The sequence below is a fragment of the Lissotriton vulgaris genome, chromosome 8 (genome assembly GCF_964263255.1).
Source record: "Lissotriton vulgaris chromosome 8, aLisVul1.2, whole genome shotgun sequence".
NCBI classification, from domain to species: Eukaryota; Metazoa; Chordata; class Amphibia; order Caudata; family Salamandridae; genus Lissotriton; species Lissotriton vulgaris.
In genome coordinates, this window is record NC_141696.1 from 1,330,739,344 (window position 1) to 1,330,761,660 (window position 22,317).

Sequence of the window (22,317 nt, forward strand, 5' to 3'; positions counted from 1 at the left end):
GGATACTGATAAATCCACTATTCCAGGGACAGTATGAGTCTCCAGCTGTAAACCAGCGTCTACAGAGCGTTGCGGAGTTTTGGCTGCCGCCAGTAGTCCCAGGGAGGAGCGTCTGGCTGCGGCCAAATCCTGGGAGACTCTCCTTTCAAGTAAAAGAACACCTTGATTTATGGCATCGTTTGCTTTAGCAATAAATTGATCTATAGGCCCTTTGACCTGTGCAGCATGGGTAGGCTTGGTGTTTCTAGTAAGCCTAGGTGACATGATACGTAATTAATAAATATAGCGCTAAGTTAATTAACCGGAAAGTCGGGGTTTATAATACAAGTACTACAATAACAGCACAGAGGATACGCTATCAAGGGGGTGGCCCAGTCCAGTCTTACCCGGTCTTGAACGGGCTTAAACGGGCCCGCCCTTGGCCCGGGCTTCGCCTCGCGCTTCTCCTCGCGCGCGTCCCGCGTTGCGTGGAATGCAGCTAACTTTATGGGGAGGTATAAGGGGCGTTACCGCCGGGGGAAGAGGCGCCAGGTGGTAGAAGCAAGGGCTTCTGGGCCTCGCAGTCCCCCGGTGCAGGCAGCCAATGAGAGTTTGGTCAAGCGCTCGCTGGGAGCTGTTGGACACTCCGGGGATCACGGAGGAGCTCCCACCAGCAGCGCGACCTCCAGTAGGGCTTGCAAACAATTGGGCGTGGGTCCGCTGAAACTCGTCCTTTGCTCAGCGCTTGGAAGGTTCTGTGAGTGGCACCCGCGAAGCGGGTGTCACGAAAGGTAAATAGGCGGCGGCTGATGGTGGGCGTTACCGCCGGGGGAAGAGGCGCCAGGTGGTAGAAGCAAGGGCTTCTGGGCCTCGCAGTCCCCCGGTGCAGGCAGCCAATGAGAGTTTGGTCAAGCGCTCGCTGGGAGCTGTTGGACACTCCGGGGATCACGGAGGAGCTCCCACCAGCAGCGCGACCTCCAGTAGGGCTTGCAAACAATTGGGCGTGGGTCCGCTGAAACTCGTCCTTTGCTCAGCGCTTGGAAGGTTCTGTGAGTGGCACCCGCGAAGCGGGTGTCACGAAAGGTAAATAGGCGGCGGCTGATGGTGGGCGTTACCGCCGGGGGAAGAGGCGCCAGGTGGTAGAAGCAAGGGCTTCTGGGCCTCGCAGTCCCCCGGTGCAGGCAGCCAATGAGAGTTTGGTCAAGCGCTCGCTGGGAGCTGTTGGACACTCCGGGGATCACGGAGGAGCTCCCACCAGCAGCGCGACCTCCAGTAGGGCTTGCAAACAATTGGGCGTGGGTCCGCTGAAACTCGTCCTTTGCTCAGCGCTTGGAAGGTTCTGTGAGTGGCACCCGCGAAGCGGGTGTCACGAAAGGTAAATAGGCGGCGGCTGATGGTGGGCGTTACCGCCGGGGGAAGAGGCGCCAGGTGGTAGAAGCAAGGGCTTCTGGGCCTCGCAGTCCCCCGGTGCAGGCAGCCAATGAGAGTTTGGTCAAGCGCTCGCTGGGAGCTGTTGGACACTCCGGGGATCACGGAGGAGCTCCCACCAGCAGCGCGACCTCCAGTAGGGCTTGCAAACAATTGGGCGTGGGTCCGCTGAAACTCGTCCTTTGCTCAGCGCTTGGAAGGTTCTGTGAGTGGCACCCGCGAAGCGGGTGTCACGAAAGGTAAATAGGCGGCGGCTGATGGTGGGCGTTACCGCCGGGGCAAGAGGCGCCAGGTGGTAGAAGCAAGGGCTTCTGGGCCTCGCAGTCCCCCGGTGCAGGCAGCCAATGAGAGTTTGGTCAAGCGCTCGCTGGGAGCTGTTGGACACTCCGGGGATCACGGAGGAGCTCCCACCAGCAGCGCGACCTCCAGTAGGGCTTGCAAACAATTGGGCGTGGGTCCGCTGAAACTCGTCCTTTGCTCAGCGCTTGGAAGGTTCTGTGAGTGGCATTTTATTCAAAGATAAAAAAGATTGTTTTCCTAGAGTCATCATTCCATGGTATAAAACAGTTAAAAACACATCATATTACACAATTTATAAAAAACAAAAGGATCAATTCTCCCTTCCCACAAGTGTTCCTACTATAACACAAAGAAATATATAATAATTTTCATAACAGATTCTAGTTATGACCATCATAAAAAGAAAAGAGACAAAACAACAGTATGACGTAACCTCTTGTCAAATACTTATACACATTCAAAATGGATTTTGAAACCTCGTAGTCAATATTACGATCCCATCAACATTCAACTAGATTTGGTTAATCCTTGAATTGTGTTCACCCAAGCGTTGACGCGTTTCAATGGTATCCAGATTATAATGCCATCTTTATGAAGACCAAAACTTTTTGTCTCTTGTTCATATATTCCAACAATGCTATGTCTTTGATCCTACACAAGACAAACATACATAACCAAAAATCCCATCATGGCATGACAATGATTCAAACCATCAATTTACATCTCAGGAATTTACTTGCATATTTGATAAAATGTAAAGAAGCTCCTTTTTAAAAAATATATATATACATATATTTGACATATTAAGGACTTGCTTCTTATACATTGCTATATCTAGGAATTGTTCATAATAGGCGTTACTATTTCAAATGTAGTAGTATTTCATGTGTCAAGTTCGAAAGCATGAAAGACCAAGTAGACAATCATGGGACTTGGATAGGAACGAGTAAAATTGGGAAGGTTTTTCCACTGCTACACCACTAGTTTTTATAAAACGTTGCAATTTTTGGGAGGATTGCAAAAACAGAAAAGTTGTAAACTAAAGTAAGAAGTATTGAACAAAAAAGAAATGAGTGGAAAAACTCAGCAAAATTTACTTTTTGTGCCAAAACTCTTCTCTCAATAGTAAAGCATTGCGTATTATGCTAAATGAGAAGGTTTCAAATTTGATCCAATTTCATGGTCAATGTCAAAATGTGTGCACCCCAAATACAAATTATTGACCTGGAGAGCACACAACATGTTAGCAGAGCAAGTATAACTTGTCATGCCATCTTAATGGACCTTTAATATAATGGGGTTGGACCCAGAAAAATCTAAGGACCTGGGTATCAAGCGGTAAAGGAAACAAAGTGGTCCTAGACGTAGATCAATTATAACAATCAATGAAAACACATTAAATATTCATATGCGATTAAATCCTGCAAGTAAAGAGGGAGATAAAAGCAAGCCAAATGCATATATAATCAAACAGTACCCAATGAGTATACGCACAGTTTAGACAAGGCAACTTAGATTGCAGTTGATTCACATTTACTTCAGATTGAGAACTCTTATTGGTACAGTGGAGAGCGGGGGTTACTGCCAGGCGCAGTGTGGGAAAGTGAAAAAGTTGGTGCTCGTGTGAAAAAGGCAAAAAGATTGAGAAAGTTTATAGAGTAAAGAAATTCTGCTACGTTTTGTCGTGCTAAGGTCAACCATCCTTAGCAATGAGGAAGGCCTGCCCCTAAAATCGTTTCAGTTATTTGTAATTACGTTTCCTTTCACAGTGGAACAACATCTGTGAATGTGGTCAGAGGGCGGGGGATCAACAGCAAGGGTGCAGTCCCCAGAAAGGGGGGGGGGTCGCGGTAAGGGTAGATAAACTCCTCAGCTACGGGTCTTCCTCAGGACGGGGTGGTAAGGATGTGTTTTCATTGATTGCTATAATTGATCTACGTCTAGGACCACTTTGTTTCCTTTACATCTTAATGGACCTGGCACAAAAGGGAAACATACATATCACATTTGAAAATACAAGGTGTTATGTAATATCATGGTAACAACTTGGTGAATGTGTACGAAGGGCTCCTATGAGAGTAGAGAAGGAAATTATGTGAGACTCACAAGGAGATGAACGCAGAGTTTGGGGTGTAATATGCCATTTTTGGATTTGTTGGTGCAAATAATTTTCTTCTAATTGTGTGGTCATCGCTTAGAGACAATCAAATATGTTTGCGAGGTAGATTGGTTGCTTGGCATTGACATCCTATATGATGTTCATCAGGTCTTGAACTTAATGCTTCCTGATGCCTAGTTGTGAATATTGTTGATAAAAAGACATAGACCCATTGCACTAACCATTCCACCAGCCATACTTAAAGAGTAAATGTGTATACTGCATTGACTGCATTGTGATCATCATTTGTTTAGTTAGTGTTAACAGTTCTAGTGATACCAATCGACTCACGAAATTGTTATTCCAAACAGCATCTTCTGGCGTAAGATCTCCCAGAACTCAAAGGTCATCAATCATACAATTACAACATTTTGGCCCACATTACCATCAGGAATTCAGGCTGCATATGAAAACCAAGAGAAAGACCAAGTTTTCCTCTTTAAAGGTATGTTCATTCTGCACCTCGCCTTCGTCAGTTTCTTGTTGGGCCCTGAAAGCTCACCTAATAACCATCCATTGCATTCAATGATAGTAGATGAAAACAAGATGAACTCTTGGTTGATTGAGGCCATGGTAAAAAACCTAAAAGTAGATGACTGCTTCGGTCTAAAATCTCTGAAATGTCTCCCCTCAGTGTTATTATCTGATTATGCCCAGCCTGCTCTAAACTGCTACCTCTAGGGAGCCGATTCATACAGGTAACGTACGTGCAGTAAAGTTACGAGTGCGGAGTCTCACACTGAGGGCGGAGTCTCAGCACTCGGGGTGGAATCCCCTCACTTGGGGTGGAATCTCCGCACTGCTCACTGCAGAAAGGGCGCAGTGTGAAGAGTCTGCCCTGTGTGCGGAGACTCGGCACTCGTAACTTTACTACACGTATGTACCTTTGTGAATTGGGCCAATATGCACTTATAGGCAATCGTATTCAGGAGAAGAACTGGGCATTCTTACTACTAATTTAAAATTTGAAATTGGGTTGGTCTTTGTAATGCTATGGCTTAGGCTGTCTGAAGGGCAAAATAAAACCAACAACCACATCATTATTTCGTAACCTAAATAATTTGCAATAAAGTGAGAAAGCCTCCCTTTCCTGAGCATTAACCATTTATGGCCGATTATCGATGTTGCTATTTATACCAAATTAACCCAATACGCCCTTAATTAAGAGCTGGATGAAATCATTTTATGGGAAAGAATATGATGTTGCACATATTTCAAGCATTGAACACTAATGAAATTATTCCACATTAGAACAATATGGTGTTGCCATTATAACGTCAACATTCAAGAAGTATAGTTTAAGATAAATGCTGGAGGTTTACCATTCCGAGTGTGTGACCTATCTTTCAGAATTTCACCCCATGCAGCATATGGAATGGAGCAAAGATATCATGGAAATATGTTTGGCCACAGCAAAAATGAGGGAATCCTGTTGAGCCACTGCTGAACATTCATATAATACAATATGTATCATTGCTCATATATCATGTTAAAGGTTTATTTGAGAATGAGAGAGGAGGCAGGTGAAAATTATTTTTTTTAAATGGAACAACCTTAATTTGCCTGTGACTCCATCGTTCACATTGAGATATCTCTTACTTATTAGACAAAACAGCAGAAATAGAGTGATATGAGTTTGCTCCATGTTTTGTCCTGGTAAAGAACTTCAGATTGGAACAAATATTGGGGCATATTACCAAGCAATAGCGATAAATATCGATATTGCTTGGTTAGAGACAAAAATTAATCGCCGACCTGCGGCGATTTTTATCACAGATAAACCTTGGTATTACCAAGGTTTATCGCAAATGCGATAAAAATCGTCCACAATGCATGAATATCGCTGAAAAGTCAGGCCTGATTCTTAGGCTGCCCAAAAGGGCGCCCTCGAAGTTGGCACTCCAAAAATTACACTGGCTTCCAGTAAAGAGCAGAGTTGAGTACAAAGCCCTCTGCACATGTCATCGGATTTTGCATGGTAGGGCGCCCCGACCTCTGCAGAAACTGATCAAAGCCTATGAACCTTCTAGAGCGCTCAGATCTGCGGGCGGAGGACTGCTGAGGACTCCCAGGATAAAGAAAGCTCGTATGGGAGGCAGGTCCTTCAGGCACCTGGCCCCCAACCACTGGAACAAGCTCCCAGCGGACCTTCGCCTGGAGCCAGCAGAAATGAAGTTTCGAGCTAAGCTAAAAACTTACCTCTTTACTAGATAATCCTGACCTGCCAGCACTGTTTTCCCTGTCTTATGTTTTTCTCACTGTCAGCGCGGGGACACGCCGGTGCGCGTAACTCAGCGCTCTACAAATGCCCCTATTATTATTATTATTATTATTAATGCTCTTAGCCATGTTATCCACCTCCCATGGGATAACATGGCTAAGAACTGCTCGGGGCAGGTGTTAGCTTTTGGAGATAGTCGCGCTTAGCGCGAATATCTCCAAAAGTTGGTAATAGGAGATAGCGATGTTAGCGACTGTTTCCAGTCGCTAACATCTTGGCATGCCCACTTTGCATGTCATTAGTGATACATTTCTCTGACATGCAAAGTGTGGCCCAAGATGGTCGCTATCTCCTACTAGCTGTCACTAAGTGGTGTTATCGACACCTAGGTAATAGGGAGATAATTTTACCTCCGCTTTCTTGGCTTTTAAAGCCAACAAAGTGGAGATAAACCCCCTTGATAATATGCCCCACTGTTTGTTTCATTTCCTATTACCAAAGCAACATAAGGGGTGAAAGGGATTCGCCCTTTTTTTTGCACCAGTTCAATGCTTTTGTAATATCTGGTACAAGCAGCCTGGCATCTGTAGCACAGAGGGAGGGCCAAGAGAAGATGCCTAGGAGCTGAAGAGGTTCAAGTCTATGTAAGACACATTTTGTCCAGGGGTAAAGACTGATACTATTGGGATGAAATATTATACATGCAGTGCCAGTTCATTGATAAGTATGATACTGCACACCCTGGTAATGTGCTCCCAAAACATATTTGGTGATCTGGATTGATGGGTCATTTTGAAGCCATATCACAGTAAATATCAAAAATAAAATACTGAGATATGAATATTTTCAATATATGTATCCATTTTAATAGGAAACATTTATGTTAGCTTTTCAACATAAACTGCCCTTTCGCTGGTCTACACATGGAACCTGCTACAAGGATCCATGATAGACATGTATACCTCTGGCCCCCCTCCTGACATTCACAAATATTTGCTGAAATATATGTTTTGACCATGGATTTATTAAAAATACTTTGTTTGAGGGGGTTCCACCTGGAGAACTCAAGGGTTCAATTGCAAAAGCTTTTCATCCTTCCATGGAACATGAAGCGTGCTCCATTGCACTGAGTACTAATAGCCCTTATAATTCATGCATCCAGTGGTAGATCAGTTTTGGAGAGCGCTCTATGACACACATTTTCTTAGTAGTATGATAAAACTATGAATAGTGAAAAAATGACATATTTGTGTGCAGTAGGTTGATAAAAGTAATTTAATGCTGTCTGTCTTCTGTCATTAGCATGGCACTGTATGTCATTATCTGAACACTCATTTCATACAGTACAGCGTGTTTTGTTTATTAGCTTTGTAAGGAGGTTTTTCTTTGGGTGGCAGAGATTTGGCAAATGTCTAGTTTCATAATGGTTTGTTTTGGGTAATGAAAAAGTGAAATTTGCATGATTTTTCTAAAAATCTTTGTAGTGTGTTATGTGTAGGAATGATTGAACCCCGATATTGCCTCAAAAGATGTTTCACTTTCTAAAACTGAAACTGAAAGTCCAGCTAAGGAGCAATAGGAAGTACTACTAGTGAACGTCCACTGTTCATACTATAGCCATAGAGCCCACCTTAGAGGGCTCGACCTACCATTAAAGGCCTGTTTCAGCGTTAAAGGCCAAGCCGAAGGTAAGAGGGCCTTTAAAGGCCAGTAGAGCATGCTATAGAGGGATCTAAGGCTATTAGAACATTCTGCCCTCTAGGGGCCCGAGGGAGTTTAAATCCCCTTGGTCTCTGTGAGGCTTTGTTCACAGCAAAAGCTGTGAACAAAGTCAAACATTGAAATGTTAGAGCTCTTGGCTTCTACCAGCCATTAGAAGCCCAGATCATTCCATTGTTTTCCATGGAGCTACCAACATTCCAATGTTCTAATTAGTCTTAGGGCACCCCAGTTGGACAATAAAAAATATGATAAGTCCACTACAAAAAACCTAAGTCCTTCCATTTTACATGGTCCAAATGTTGTGATATTCTGTTGAAAAACAATTATGCATCTTAAGGAAAATAATCATAAAAGACCCGCATATGGTTTCTTACATGCATGTGAACATTTCAGATACAAAGTTTACAACATTAATGGAATATCACTTCGGGCAATCTTGTGTTGAAATGCATAGAAAAGAATGTTAATGAGCAGTTAGACAGATGTTTGGGGCCAGGTTACGAAACATTTTTGACTGACACTAATATATGCCTTTGGTGAAAAGTAATGCATTGCTGTATGTAAACACATTTTACCACTGTATTGCGAAACAAGATTTTTTTTAGCGGTAATGCGTGATCAGAATATTTGTACTCACTTGTTATGTTCCATTTTGCTGTTGTGGTGCTTCATTGATTTTAGGGCTGCTGTGTTTGGGACTGCATCACTGCATTTTGTTGTTGTGCTGTACACTGTGTTGTTGTGTTGTAAACTGGGCTTTTGTGCTGAATTCTGTTTTGGCTGTGTTCGTTTTTCTGTGTTGTTCTTTTGCTTAGTGTTATGTCTTAGGAGTCTTTGCTGTTGTTTACTTTAGAAATGCCAACAACTGGTGCCATATTTCCAGTTAAAAGTAATGTATTACTTTAAAATGAATGTCACAAACAGCCATATTTGTACAGTCTAAAGTGGTGACATACTAGTGCTTGAACTCTTCTACTGTTTGAGACAACAGTCAGTCCAAAACTGCAGCCAATAACTGTCTTAAATTAGCACTAATATTGTTCTCTTTCGGTGCTACAGAATTTGTGTATTTGAAAGCCGATTATGTGAACAGCATTATAAATAAAATGTAATATTAAGGTAAAGCGAGAAAAGAACCGTGCAAACATATTAAAAGTAGAGTTGCTCATAAATGTATGTCATTTGTCATGCTTTTCAAGGACATAAATACTGGGCCCTTCAGGGATTTGACATATTGCCAAGTTACCCGAAAAACATATACCAACTTGGATTCCCAAAAAATGTTACTCACATCGACGCAGCCGTGCATCTTCAGGGCACAGAGAAAACATATTTCTACATAGGAGACCAGTATTGGAGGTAAGAATAAACGATCGTAAGTTTTTTTTTCTTAGTCACATAAAATTATGTTTCCAGCATATTTCTCTTCCCTCGCTACAGTCAATGATGGCTATTAGAATATACAAAGTTAAAAAGTTAACTTATACTGAAGTGGAAAGGAATGGATGGTAGAAATCCAGTGCCTGTAGTGTTTACTAGTCTTTTGGTCAGTTTGGCAGCCTGGAAATGCCGGAGGGGGCATCTTAAAATGACTCATGTGTGGACTGTTTTGGTCCAGTAAATTGTGACAGGGACCAAAAAAAAGATAGCCCACACACTGACCCTTTCAGTCTGACCCATCCGGCAGGGCAAGACTGAATGAAATGGCAGTCCAACACTAAGGGGCCGATTCACAAAGAGCCTCCACATAGTAAGGGCACAACGTGACATTCACTCCTCCCAAACTTCTGTCACCTTTCCTCCCTGCCGTGCCCAAGAACTCTCAGAATCAGGGTATGTTGTCCACAGCGTAGCCTTTTTATTCACATCAAACCAAGTAATTCACCACAGATCAATACAAGAGTAAAAGTACATTACACTTGAACTTGGCCGTACACTTTCACTTGAACTTGGCCGTCTAGGCCCACCAATCACCCACTCTGCTGCACACATTGTGCCAGCAGGCCCCAAGCGCTACAGTAAACAGTTGCACAACTTGAAATCCAGGGTACCGCATAGCGCACCGGCCCGCCGGGGTACCTGAACACAGGCAGCCTCCCCAAGATTCTACTGAGTCCATACGTTGCGGGTTAGGGCAGTAGAGTCCAGGGCCCCCAGCAGGTCAGTCCCTCCTCCCCACCTACCCTCTGCACACATCGATCCTACCTCCTCCTGGGGTCCATCCAGTCACTGAACCTCCAATGTTGTGCATCCCCATTTGTTGTTAACTGCCTGTGCTCCACCACAGGGTGAGAAGCTCCCTGTGGCACTTGCCTCCCTCCCCCTCGGTGCTGACTGTGCTCCACAATAGCCCCCAGTATAGTCTGGATAAAGAGCTCCTGCCCTTTTGCTGACAAATGCACCCCATCCTGATGGAACAGCTTCCCTTTCCCTAGCTGGGCAAGTTGTGCCGAATTGTGCCCATCGGGGAACCTGCGGATATTCTTTTGATTGAATGGTTCAGCTTCTTTACAAATTCGTCCATTGCCTTCACCGGAGCCCCCCCAGCCCATACCGCCCATGGTATTACTTCCAACCACAATATTGATGTTGTCTGCAAGTATTGTCTAATCCTAGACATGGCTGCGAACAATGCCTCCTTCACCCCTTGCCTGCCTAGCGGCATCATATCATCCCGCCAGCGTGAATGACTAAAATGACCAGGCGGGGAACTTCTTTTGACTATATTGGTTGTTCAAGCTGACCAAACAGATCCTGCAATCCTAGACCACCACTCCAATCCAATGGTGTGCAAACCCAGCGGCCCCCTGTGCTTCCTCCAGACTGGACCCACAGAATTGCTGCTCTGCAAATAAAAAAATGCCCACACCAACATACATTTACGCTGCTGCGCACATCAACTGAAAGAAAGAATTGCTCTTATGATCATGACTGGCGGGCCCCTGGGCTCATTCCTCCCTCTACACTAGACTTGCCGTACATACGGCTCAAAACATGCTGACCGCCATTGATCCACCTTTTTGATTGCTTCCGCCGGCAGGTCTATCGCCGCTGCTGTGGTGGCCGACCCTATGCAAAATGAGTGGGAGCTAAGCTGTGTTGAATCCTCGTCCAGATAGGCCAGCGCCCGCCTACACACCTGAATGAACTAGTATCGTGTCAGGGGTGCCCCATCCATGTGTACTAGAAGCCTGGTTAAAGCCAGCATGGGCGTCCCCTGAGGGTAATCCCTTGCCAATGCCACTGGACAGTGCGCGGTGTCGTGTGCTGTGTGCAATTTACCCATGTGCCTTTCCCTAGCGGGTCTGTTTTTGACCTCCTGATTCTAAGATGGATCGCCCCTACCTCCAGGAGAACATCCGCCATGCCCAGCCCTCCTTCACCCTTCTTTGACGATGCTACCAACTCTGAGATGCGCAGGGCGCCAAAAAAGGCCAGCACATACACAAGGCTGATTAGCTCTACCTCATACTGGGACCGGCAAACTTGCTGTAAGACCCCCAAAATCCTCCCCTGCCTCTCCATGTTTCTAGGTCGCCTATTGCCCTGTATGCCCGGTACCATGCGTTCCCAACCTCTGATGGCCTTTCGTACCCTAAAGTCCTTGGTGGGATCCCTGACCCTTTTTAACCCGGCAAAGAAGGCAATGGCGGACAGATGCCAGCGCAGTAGCAACAGCGATTTCCCGCATCCCGCTGTCCCACCATAAAACCCAGTTTCCTACCTGGGTGAACATTTACTGCTTCATCGCCTGATCTGAACATTGTGTCATACACCCACTAAGCCTTCTCGTACATACGTTTTGTCTTGGATGCCAGTGCTGATGCAATTAGGTCTGTGGCAAAGGGGCACCAAGCCTCTACAGCTCCTCTGGGAACTCCGCCAATACTTTGTCCGCTTGCGGCCACTGTGCCCTGAACTCTGCCAACTTAGATCGAGACAAAGCGTAAGCCACTGCATTATCCAAACCCAGTAGTTGTTTGACAGAAAAATGCATGTTATGCAAGAGACATAGGCAAATAATTGTCTTCAGCAACTGCAGCACCCAAAGGAATTTCACGCTTTGATTATTGATTGCCATGACCAGTGACATGCTGTCTGACCAAAACATTATCCTGGTGTTTGATATTGATGCCCCGCAAATGGGTAAGGCGACAATGATGTGAAACAATTCTAGAAACGTAACATGGCGTGGGATCCCAGACGCAATCCATTCCCCTGGCCAATGCTACATGTACCATCTAGAGCCCAACACTGCCCCAAACCCAAAGCTGCCCACCGCATCTGTGTCGAGGGCTATCTCCTTGCTGTTCTGTGCTAGTTGCTGCCACAATAGCATTCCATTGAAATGATCTAGGAACCCCCCTTCAGTTCTCTAAGTCCTCTCTGACCTCTGCAGACAATCTCGTGTGGTGGTGCTTTGCCCGTAAGCCGGTCATTGCTCGTGCTATGTTCTTTGAAAAAACTCTCCCCATGGGAATCACTCTCAAGGCGAAGTTCAATTGTCCTACCAAGACCTGCAGCTTATGTAGCGTAACCTTCCTGGCCATTAAACAGGTGTTAACCCTTTGGGGTGGACGAGTAGAAGGTGGAAGGCCGCCTCTATGTCTGACTTGGCCATCAGGGCCCCCCTGCCTAATCTCTGCAGTTTTGCAATGGCTTCATCAAAGGTGTTGCATCGCACTGTGCATAGTGTCTGGTCCAACCCATCATTTACAGATAACCCATTGGGGTAAGAGAGGTTTTGAATCAAGCAGAATTTGCCTGGCTCTTTCTGTGGAACCAGCCCTAGGGGCGAACAAACCAAGGATGCACACAGTGGAGAACTAAAGATCGCTGCCACCCTGCCCGCTGGCACCTCCTTCATAATCTTGTCCAAGACTAACTCATGCTGTCGCAGAACTAACAATTGATTCTTTGGTGGGAATGTTGTAGGTGGTGCCTGGGAAGGAATGTGGGACCCGTCCTTGAAACTGTAGTACAGCATGCGTGCGTCCTTGCTATTTTTATATTTGCTGAGGAGATGCGTGAGAACGTGAAGGCAGATTGGGGAAGGGAGCTTCACAGTAACAATTGGGCTGTCGACTAATCCTGGGGAAAGCACTAGGCTATGCTTGCGTAGTTTGCGCTACTTCGCACTACGGGAACTGCACGTAGCACAGTGCAAACACGCGTAGCATAGTGCAGCGGTCATTTTTTGCTTGCTCGCGGTCCTCAACCTCAAGTTGGAGACCGCGAGCAAGCGAAATGACATCCCGGCGAGACTTTTTCCTCGTTCGCGATCAGCAACATCAAGTTGCCGATCGCGAGCGTGGAAAATAAACCTCCCGGCGAGATTCTCAATGCGGGGAGGTCAGGTTTCTCATTGCTAGTGGTCGCGTATGCTCGCGACCGCTCCCGATGAGAAACTACCAGTCCGTGTTGAGAAAGCTGCCGCTCAAAGCTGCAGCTTGCACTGTGCAAGATGCCGTTTTCAATGATTGCACAGTGCCGGATGCTTGTCTGCACTGTGCAATCATAGAAAACTGCATCTTGCACAGTTCAAAAAGGGTACTACGCAGTTCGCATAGTTCTAGGCGTAGTGCGAATTGCACTTTGCGTAGCTACACGTAGCGCTACTTCGCAAACTACGCCCAGCCTACTACAGTCGACTCTTAGGGTTTTTGTGCTCTCCCTGCTTCCTCTGCTTTTTAAAACACTTAAACTCTGGGTGGCCTTGCCCCGCAGAAGGAGCAAATGTGTTTCAACTTACATGCTGCCCCCTTGCTACATTCCATCTTGTTGTACTGCCAGCAGGCCAGTTTTTCTCTCCCAAACTTCTGTTGAAACAAAAGGAGCTGCCCCCACCGTTTCTTGAGACATATTGAACTCTGCGTGCCAAATATTGATCTCCCTCTGGTCCCATGCTATTTCTAGCCTAACAGCTTTCATCTGCCTGAACATAATGTCGTACTGCATCCACGCTGACCATTGGAACTCGGAGGAAGCCCCATGTATGAGGGACATGCACCCAAATAATTGTGAGGCTAACAATGGTAAATCACTGCATAAATAAAAGAAAACATCGCCCAGTTCCTCAAGGACCACTCTACCTACACCGTTTTTGGCTTTAGCTCACTCTCCTTTCCTGCTCTGGGCCTACTTGGGACCACCCCTGCATTGATCAAGTCAAAGACGTTATTCCCCCTTGTGAATCCTTTCTCGCGTCCCCGTCGGTACGTGCAATGCAATTGCTGAAGGAGGGGCCAGCACCAAGAAGGTAGACCCAAATATCAATGGGGTCACTACAGAAGGAGAGTGTACTATGCTTGCCCCCACTGTCGCCACTGTGGGAGAAGGCTGAGCTACTCCCAACCCCACCATCACGGGCGTCCCCCCCAGACTGTGCCCACACTTGTGCTGCCACTCTGTCTTGTGCTTCTGTCACCGTAACTTGTCCGGGTGGTGGTGGCACCAGAGACCCCACCATCATTACCGGGGACTGGTGGGCGGCTGCGCTCCCTGCCGCTTGCAACCCCCCATGTGCTTCTGTCGGCATGCCTGGCCCGGGTGGTGGCGACACCGGCGCCCCCGTCGTTAGTACCGGGGACTGGTGGGCCACAGCGCTCCCTGCCGCTTGTGTCACTGCTGGCACTCCACCTACCGGTGGTGAGCCCACAGATGCCGCTGTATTTGAGATCGCCATTGTGCTCTGCCCAACGTGCCCACACTCATGTTAAGTACTGACCCCTGCACCACCTGGCCAGAGCTGCGCTTGGCCATGCCCTGAGCAATTGACTCACGCACCACTGTGGCTACTGATTCAGGCTGTGCACTGGGCTTGTCCTGTTGACCCTCCCTATAGCGAACTGGGACCTTCCTCTGCCATTTTGGTGCCCCATCATCAGGCTGTTGCTCTGGTCCACCTGCCAACTCCTGCAGCGCTGCCTCCATGCCATGCTGCTTTGCCACCTTCCAAAGCTCGCTCAGGGCGTGGAAATTCTATTGGGTCGCAGACTCCTGGGGTTTGACCGTGCCCTCTTTGGCGCCATGTCTTGTAACCTACTATTCAGAAACAATAGATATTATATGTAGTCTCTGAGTACCCTGCAAACTCTGTGCCACATAGAACCTGCCGACATTGTGATTATTGCTAAAAGAGTACACCCTTTCACTTCCTGAGATGGTCCTCTGCCCCATCCAGGCCGCACCCACAATCTGCATGAACCAACGTTACCTGTGCACCTGGGTACGCCCCTTTCTGCAGTCCTAAATACAGCCAACCTCTCTGCACATGTACAGCCAGGCCCGTAGTCATTGGCCCTGAAACCCCAAGCGTGTCCTCTCCCCATGTATTAGAGCGACTGGAGCTATAAATATTGTGCTTGCAATTACTCTCCCAAGTGCGGCCGCATCCCCCTGTACGGGTGAATCCTGGACTGCAATTATTGCCGCGCTCAAAAACCACCATAACCAATAAAGTAAAGTGTGCGGGAGTGGCCTCATTATCCAGATCAATAAAGTTTTCTACCCGACTCGTGCTGTGAGCCGCCTCTCTCCTGCAAATGGGTGCAGCCTCATTCCAGCTTACAGTTGCATCACAACCTTAATGCTTTCAAAGAAAGAAGCAGCGAGCTGCCATTACCGCCACCCCCACATATGGGTGAGCCTGCCTATTGCAGCAGCCTCATTATCCCTCAAACTTTCAGCTTCAACCGCAAATTTTTTATTGATGACCCGGGCATCCATTACCGGCTTTCCGGTCTGCGTAAGCGGGCATTATTCATGTAAGGCAAATTGCATATGGGGGGAGCCTTAAAGTTCCGCCTTAAATTTCTTCATAACTGTTGCCCACCACCATTACCGCCGCCCCTGCATATGGGCATGACCCCGCATATCGCAGCAACCTCACTATCCAATTTACCGCCTCGCCCACTGCATTTCTTACTGTGATTTTCGGCGCGATGCTAGTTCAGAAAACCCTACAGCTGCCTCAATATCTATCCAATTTTCCTCCGGGTCAACCTCATATTTCTTTCAGAAAATGTGAGTATACCAATATGTTTCATTAGTTACTAGCTGTAGTAACTAATGTGAACAACAACTAAATATTACTAAATGCCCCATTATGCGGGTGACACACTATGCCACGGCCCCCTCCAACTTACCGTGCCACACTCCGCCAGCCGCCGAACAGAAACCTCACTCCCAGGCGACGACGTACCCCTACAGCTTGCCTGAGGTTCAAGGGGATAAAGAGGTTGAAACCCCTGGGACACAGCCTTAAATAACTTACCAGGTATTTCCTGACCCCTTCTTCATCCAGACCCTTCTTGGCCCCGGAGGAGGCTCAGTCCGGTGGCGCTACTAAGGGCACCCTTCCCCTAGGGGCGGAGGAGGCGCCTGTTCAGTGATGGCAGAATCTCCACACTCATGATGGAATCTCCTCACTGCGGTTTCTCACCGCTAATATTCTGACACGAGTGCGGAAATTCCATTGCGACTACGAAGCCTCCACCACGACTGCAGAGGATCTTTGTGAATCAGGCTCTGAGTGCCTGAAGAGTTGCAACTTTGTTTCCCTGCTAACAAAAAATGCAGTAGTCATTTAAAAAAAAAAGAATTAAAGAGCCTCAATTGTTTTCTTTGGAGCCCTCCCCTGTCGTTGATGAATGCTGCAGACCCTGAATAATGGGGCTGCATATTGGTAAATACACCTCATGCCGTTTTTTTCCCCAATCCTACACTTACTTACTGTCACTGTCACTCTCTCACTCTTGTTGGTTCCTTTTATCCCATTTCTCATTTTCTGTTTTGTAATACTGTTATTTTCCTTTGCTAAATAATGAAAAATAAGACATGTTCTCCAAATGAAAAGTAAGTCCTGTATATATTAGGCACTGGCTATTGGAAATTGCCCTTTCTGCAGGATGACCCCCAAACCTTTTGCCTTCCTCCTCCCCATTTTGCTGAATTTGTTTTTGTTGGCTCTAGGACTTTTGGCACTAACTTTACTAATGCTTACCAGTGCTAAAATGCAGGTGCTCTGCACTCAAAACATGATAACATTGGCTTATCCACAATTGCTATATTTAATTTACTTATAGGTCCCTAGTAAAGTACACTATATATGCCCAAGGCCTGTAAATTAAATGCTACTAGCGGACATGCAGCACTGATTTCGCCACCCACTTAGTAGCCCTTCGAACATGTCTCAGGCCTGCCATTGCAGAGCCTGTGTGTGCAGTTTTAAACTGCCATATCGACCTGTTAAGTCAGCATACTTGCCAGGCACAGTCATTCCTTTTTATTACATATAAGACACTCCTAAGGTAGGCCTAGGTAGCCCCAAGTGTAGGGTGCAGTGTATTTAAAAGATAGGACTTGTACATTTGAGGTTTATATGTTCTGCTAAATTCGTTTTTCACTACTGTCCTGTCTATATCTCTCATGGGGCCTTATAACATCTTTTAAGTCTAATTTCCCATTGGGAGCAGTTAGAAAATTAGAGGTTGGTGTCTCTGGACTCACAATTAAAAACAACATCTTTAGTAAAGTTGTTTTTTAAATTGCAGGTCTGAAAATGCCACTTGTAGAAAGTTGCAAACACAAAAAGTTGGCATTTTCTTACTTTAACCATCTGTGCCTCTGCCTTAGTCTCTGAATACACGTCTGGGTTAGGGTGACAGCTGGGTTTTGTGCATTCCCTTCAGACAGTCACACACAGGGAGCTGGGGTGTGACATTTGTATCATGATGGCCCATTATCAGGTGATGAGCCTCTCTGAGGTAAACTGGGTGGGAGGAGCTGACACTTGTACCTGAGTAGGGTTGTACCTGCCCCAAACAAAGAGAGGAACACCCTCCTGTAGTGTGTCTGGAGTCTGGTAAGGAAGGACCGGGCCTTGTGAGGTTTGAAGGCCTCTTTGATTACTTCTCCACTTGAAAGGTACATTTGGCTATAAGTACCGGATCCCTGATACTCCCAAGCCTGCAGGTCAGTTCACTTTTGGGTCCTGATGAGACTCTGCCGAGGAAAGGAACTGTGCTGCCAGGAGGGGTTAACTGCTCTGCTGAGTAAGCCTGCTGTCTGCTGTTTTTCTGTGCTTCATTGGGGGACTGCCACTTTGCAACTTACTCTGCTGTTTTGGCCTTCTTCCTGCTGACTCTTGCAGTAAGAAGGACTAAAACTGCTCCACAACCTCTTGCAACCTGAACTAACTCCAGGAGCTTGTTGGCTTGCCCCCTGTTCTTAGAAGTCTCAGGGCCATCAAACACTTTGTTTTCTTTGGCTGCTATACTGCTGCCATGCCCGCTATGTGAGAACTAGCACATTGCCGGTGCCCAGCTCTGCACAATAACTGAACTCTTGGTAATGAAGATCAGCTCTTCGATTTCCAGCCACAAAGCACTTTGTATGCCAATCAAGGACTCATGTTTCCTTGCCGATCGATGAGTCCAGACTAGTGATTTAACATCAGCCCGAACACCATTTTCCTGCAAACTCAGGCTGCCAGGGTAATGTGTGGCCCACCTGTGAGGCTGCAGGAGACCACCGCACCCGCCCTGTGCCCACCAGCACTGGACAATGACAGTTCGCTGCGGCCCTCTCAGGGACGCGATCATGGTATTTAGAGCCCAGCCCTCAAGGCAACCTCCACCGGCCGTCCGCCCATACCATGCTGCATTGCCCCAGCAAAAGGTACTGTAACTACCAGGACCTATGTGGTCCCTAAAGTTGCACTGCTCTCCTGCAAACAGCTGACTTGCCAGTGCTCGGTTGCGTAGGGTCCGGGAAACGACTCTCGTACGGGCGATTCTTGGGCATTGAGTTTTACCTCCTTTACAACAGTAAACTCACCTCCCCAGGACTCTTGGAGCTCTGCTTTGCAGCTCCACTGCTGGGACAGTCCTGTTTACGATTCCTGATGGAGACCGTTGCAATTGGGCGTGTATTACCGTAAACGTCCAAAAATAAACTCATGTGTTTTTAGCACTACGATTTCATACATGCTTTAAACACCTATATCTTGATAAATACAACTGGATTATAGTCTTTTGGTATTATTTAAATCAGTTACATATTTTTTATTTTCCTAATTAAGTGCAGAGTCTTTTTGTGGTGTTTTCACTGTTTTACTGTGATTATTGTGCTTCACAAATACTTTCCACATTGCCTCTTAGTTAAGTCTGACTGCTCTATAACTCAGTTGGCATGCATGTATTGCACTACAGTGTCCACTACTCAGGTCAACTACTTTTTATTAGGTGTCTTCCCATAACTATGGTCTGAAATCGAAGTTGGTGGTACTTAATGAGGAAAAGACATGTACTGCTGCTGACACTAGAGGGCAAATGACTTTTAGAACTGTTCCTACTCCCAGACCTTTCTTCCTTGCTGCCCAAGTCTGTTTCCCCATCCAACTTTCAATTTCACAACTCACTCTTTCTGTGTCTCATGTTATTTTTCGATCAGATTCATTATTCCAAACCTGCATTATCCTCCTTTTGATCCACATTCCTGCACCCCTCACTTCCCAACTGGTCAGAAGCACACCAACCTGCTGTTTTTGTGTTCAGTTTTCATACCTCAAGCCTCTTTTCATAACACCATACTTTACTCTTAACCTCTTCTTCTAGCCTGCCCAGCTCTCCTTAGCCTCAAGATGTTCTCACCTGAACACCATGCCACCATGTGTCCCAAATGTTTCTCTACTCGCTGTCCCATCTGAGGATCATGCTTCGGGCCCTCACTTCAATCAAGGAAGACTCAGAAGGATTACTGTGTGTGTAAAAAAGCAGCAGTAAAGGCCAGAATTCTAAGCCTTTTACACTCCTATTCAGCAGAATCATTTTGAAAATTGTGGTATAGGTGATTGCTAATGTAGCCTTTTAGCCCACCGTAGCGGGCTATTCGGCCAATAAAGGAGTATTTAATCTGACTTATTATGACACTTGCTGATTTTCAGCAGGACATATAAGTGGCTGATATATATATCATACCTTTTTTTACAATATGTCCTTCTTTAGTTTCGATGAAGCAAAGCGGGTCATGGACAAAGGCTCTCCACGACGGATAGAGGATGACTTCCCTGGAGTTGGCAAGAAAATCCACGCTGTGTTTCAAGATAATGGTAAGCCGAGCAAGTAGCACACCATAAAAAAATTGGGCAAGTCGATCAATTTAATGGAAAAGCAGCAAATGTAACATATGGAACACCTGATCTCTGTCAATATTTCCGAGCCTAAATGATTTGGACAAGGACTTTCCTTGTGATTTTCTGTTATCCACCCAAGACATAAATTGAAGACATTTTTCATGATAGCTTAAACTAGGTCCATGGTTATGGTGACTGATATTAAGCCATTCTTGTTATGCGTGGAGTGGTGGTGTTTTTAGATAAAAGATGCTCACTGGTGACACTCCATCGCCACAGCAGGTCCGGCTAATAGAAACAAGGAATATATACTCCAGATCTAGCTCCTTGGAGCTAGTTCTAGATTTATATCACACCTAATTTCAGAACAGGTCCTCCATTCTGTATTGTGTGTAAAACTCCACAGATGCAGAATTGCATAAGGTTTCACTATTTAGAAGAATGTTCACTAATGTTCACTAATAGACATGCTGTACTACTATATATGTGTGTTCAAAAGCAACTTTATTTGTAAAGGTCGGAAAGTTGTGTGTAGATAACTGGAATACATGGATTTACTCTTAATGTGGGCTATTTAGGAATAGCTCATTAATTCATTCACAAAATGTGTTTAGGGTGGACCTAACTACACGTGTAAGAGTAATTCCGGTAAACCTAGAACAATAAAGCACTGCGTCATAAAAGGCACGAGGAGAGGGGGCGACTTGAGCAGACAGAACAATTGAATTTAATGACCGTCTGGATCTTGATGGAGGCCATACGGGGTGGGGAGGGGGTTAAGGTGCATTTTGAACATATGGGTCTTCAGTTTTTTCCGGAAGTTAAGCTTGCGCCTTACTATCCTGACAGACTGTATTAGAATATTGGTGCTTGGCGAAAAGGGACTGGTTCTCAAGAACTGATTTGTACAATGACATGCAAGGTACAATAATTACCTTTATTTTTTTCGCAGGACATTTGTATTTCTTCAGTGGGCACAAGCAGTTTGAATTCAACATAAAGTCTAAGAAAGTCACGCGCACACTTAAGAGTACCAGCTGGTTTGGATGTTAAGAAAAGCTCTGAATTAGAATTCGCAGCGGAAAGCAGACTGTTCTTCAAAAAGTGAAAGATTGCTCTAGGAATATATTCTATTTTTGTAATTGCCCACATACATATTTGAGGAAATTAGTGGTAAAAGCTGACAACGCTATTTATTCTTTAATTCAAGACACTCAGAAAGTGTATATTTTAATTAATACGTTATATTTGTGATTATATTATTTATATGTTTGTCAATGAACAATAAACTTTTTAGGTTCACATCTATTTACTATAAATCCATCATGATTTCTGACTTTGCACAGAAGAATGTCATTTTCATACTGTGCACTTGTCTTGGAAGACAGGTCTTGGAAAGATAATGGGTCAGAATTAACAATAGTGAGTGGGATTGCACTGTGAAATTAAATGCAAATTACAAGTTATTGACCTTAGAATGGGGAATAACATAGCAGAATCTGGAAAACAGGGTCAAATTTCGCTTGGTTTTATTTCCTAAAGAAGAAATAATGGGACCAAATCTGCAAACATTCACCACATGCCTTAAGCAAGTGGTAAATATTGCAGGGACTTTTTCTTTAGCCTATGAGGGAGTGGCGGGGGCGGGAGCCGCCGTAGGGCAGGTTGCTTTTTACTTCAGGTAATGCACCTACTCACCCCAGGTGAGGATGTGAGTGGGCATAGGCCAGCACAACAGCTGCCAGCACAACAGCTGCCCACAGCCCCTGCAACTCTGTCGAGACGTCTCTGGGCTTGGAATTGTGTGGCCTGGAGTCTGCAGACCTGACAATTCTGGGCCTGGAAACACAGGTACAAATGCAGTTGCCCGGAGGAGTATCCCCCTGGGGATACTGCTTAAGGCAACTTGCAATTGGGCCTGTTGAAAGTGGGGGTCCTTATCCCTCACCGCCGTCACCAAATACTGGAGGCGGAAGTCCTAGATCCCTAGTTTCAACGTTAGGCTAAGTAAGGACATCGTCTGAGATAGCCCTGCTCACCCCCTTAATAGCTTGGCACAAGAAGCCAGGCTTATCTCCAAGGTACGAGTGTACAATATGTGCAACCACACTCACAGCAACCCAAATAAACTCCACACGAGTTTTGATAACATTAGTATAATCTTTATATAAGAAGTTATACGATATGACCACACAATACAAAACCAACAAATGGGTAGTATTCCTTCCGGTGGGTTGGTAGGTTCTAATCAACCACTGCTTCTAACCAACAGTTAAGCTCACTTCTAACCATTTCCAAAAGGCTAGGCAAGTCGTATTGCTAGAATCACATACGTTGCAAAAGAAAACAAATATTGCAATGTGTAACGATATT

The 22,317-nt window shown here is 45.7% G+C and overlaps 1 protein-coding gene across 1 annotated transcript in view; it reads left to right on the forward strand.

Moving 5' to 3' along the window:
- The window catches only part of LOC147698688 (matrix metalloproteinase-18-like), a 33,399-nt gene extending 12,147 nt beyond the window's left edge, over nucleotides 1–21,252 (forward strand). The window contains exons 7-10 of the mRNA XM_086933490.1: nucleotides 4,177–4,310; nucleotides 9,008–9,167; nucleotides 19,817–19,920; nucleotides 20,897–21,252. Of these exons, the coding sequence (XP_086789616.1) occupies nucleotides 4,177–4,310; nucleotides 9,008–9,167; nucleotides 19,817–19,920; nucleotides 20,897–20,997 (499 nt within the window). The 3' untranslated portion in view covers nucleotides 20,998–21,252. The remainder of the gene's footprint in view (nucleotides 1–4,176; nucleotides 4,311–9,007; nucleotides 9,168–19,816; nucleotides 19,921–20,896) is intronic.
- The last annotated feature ends 1,065 nt before the right edge of the window (nucleotides 21,253–22,317 follow it).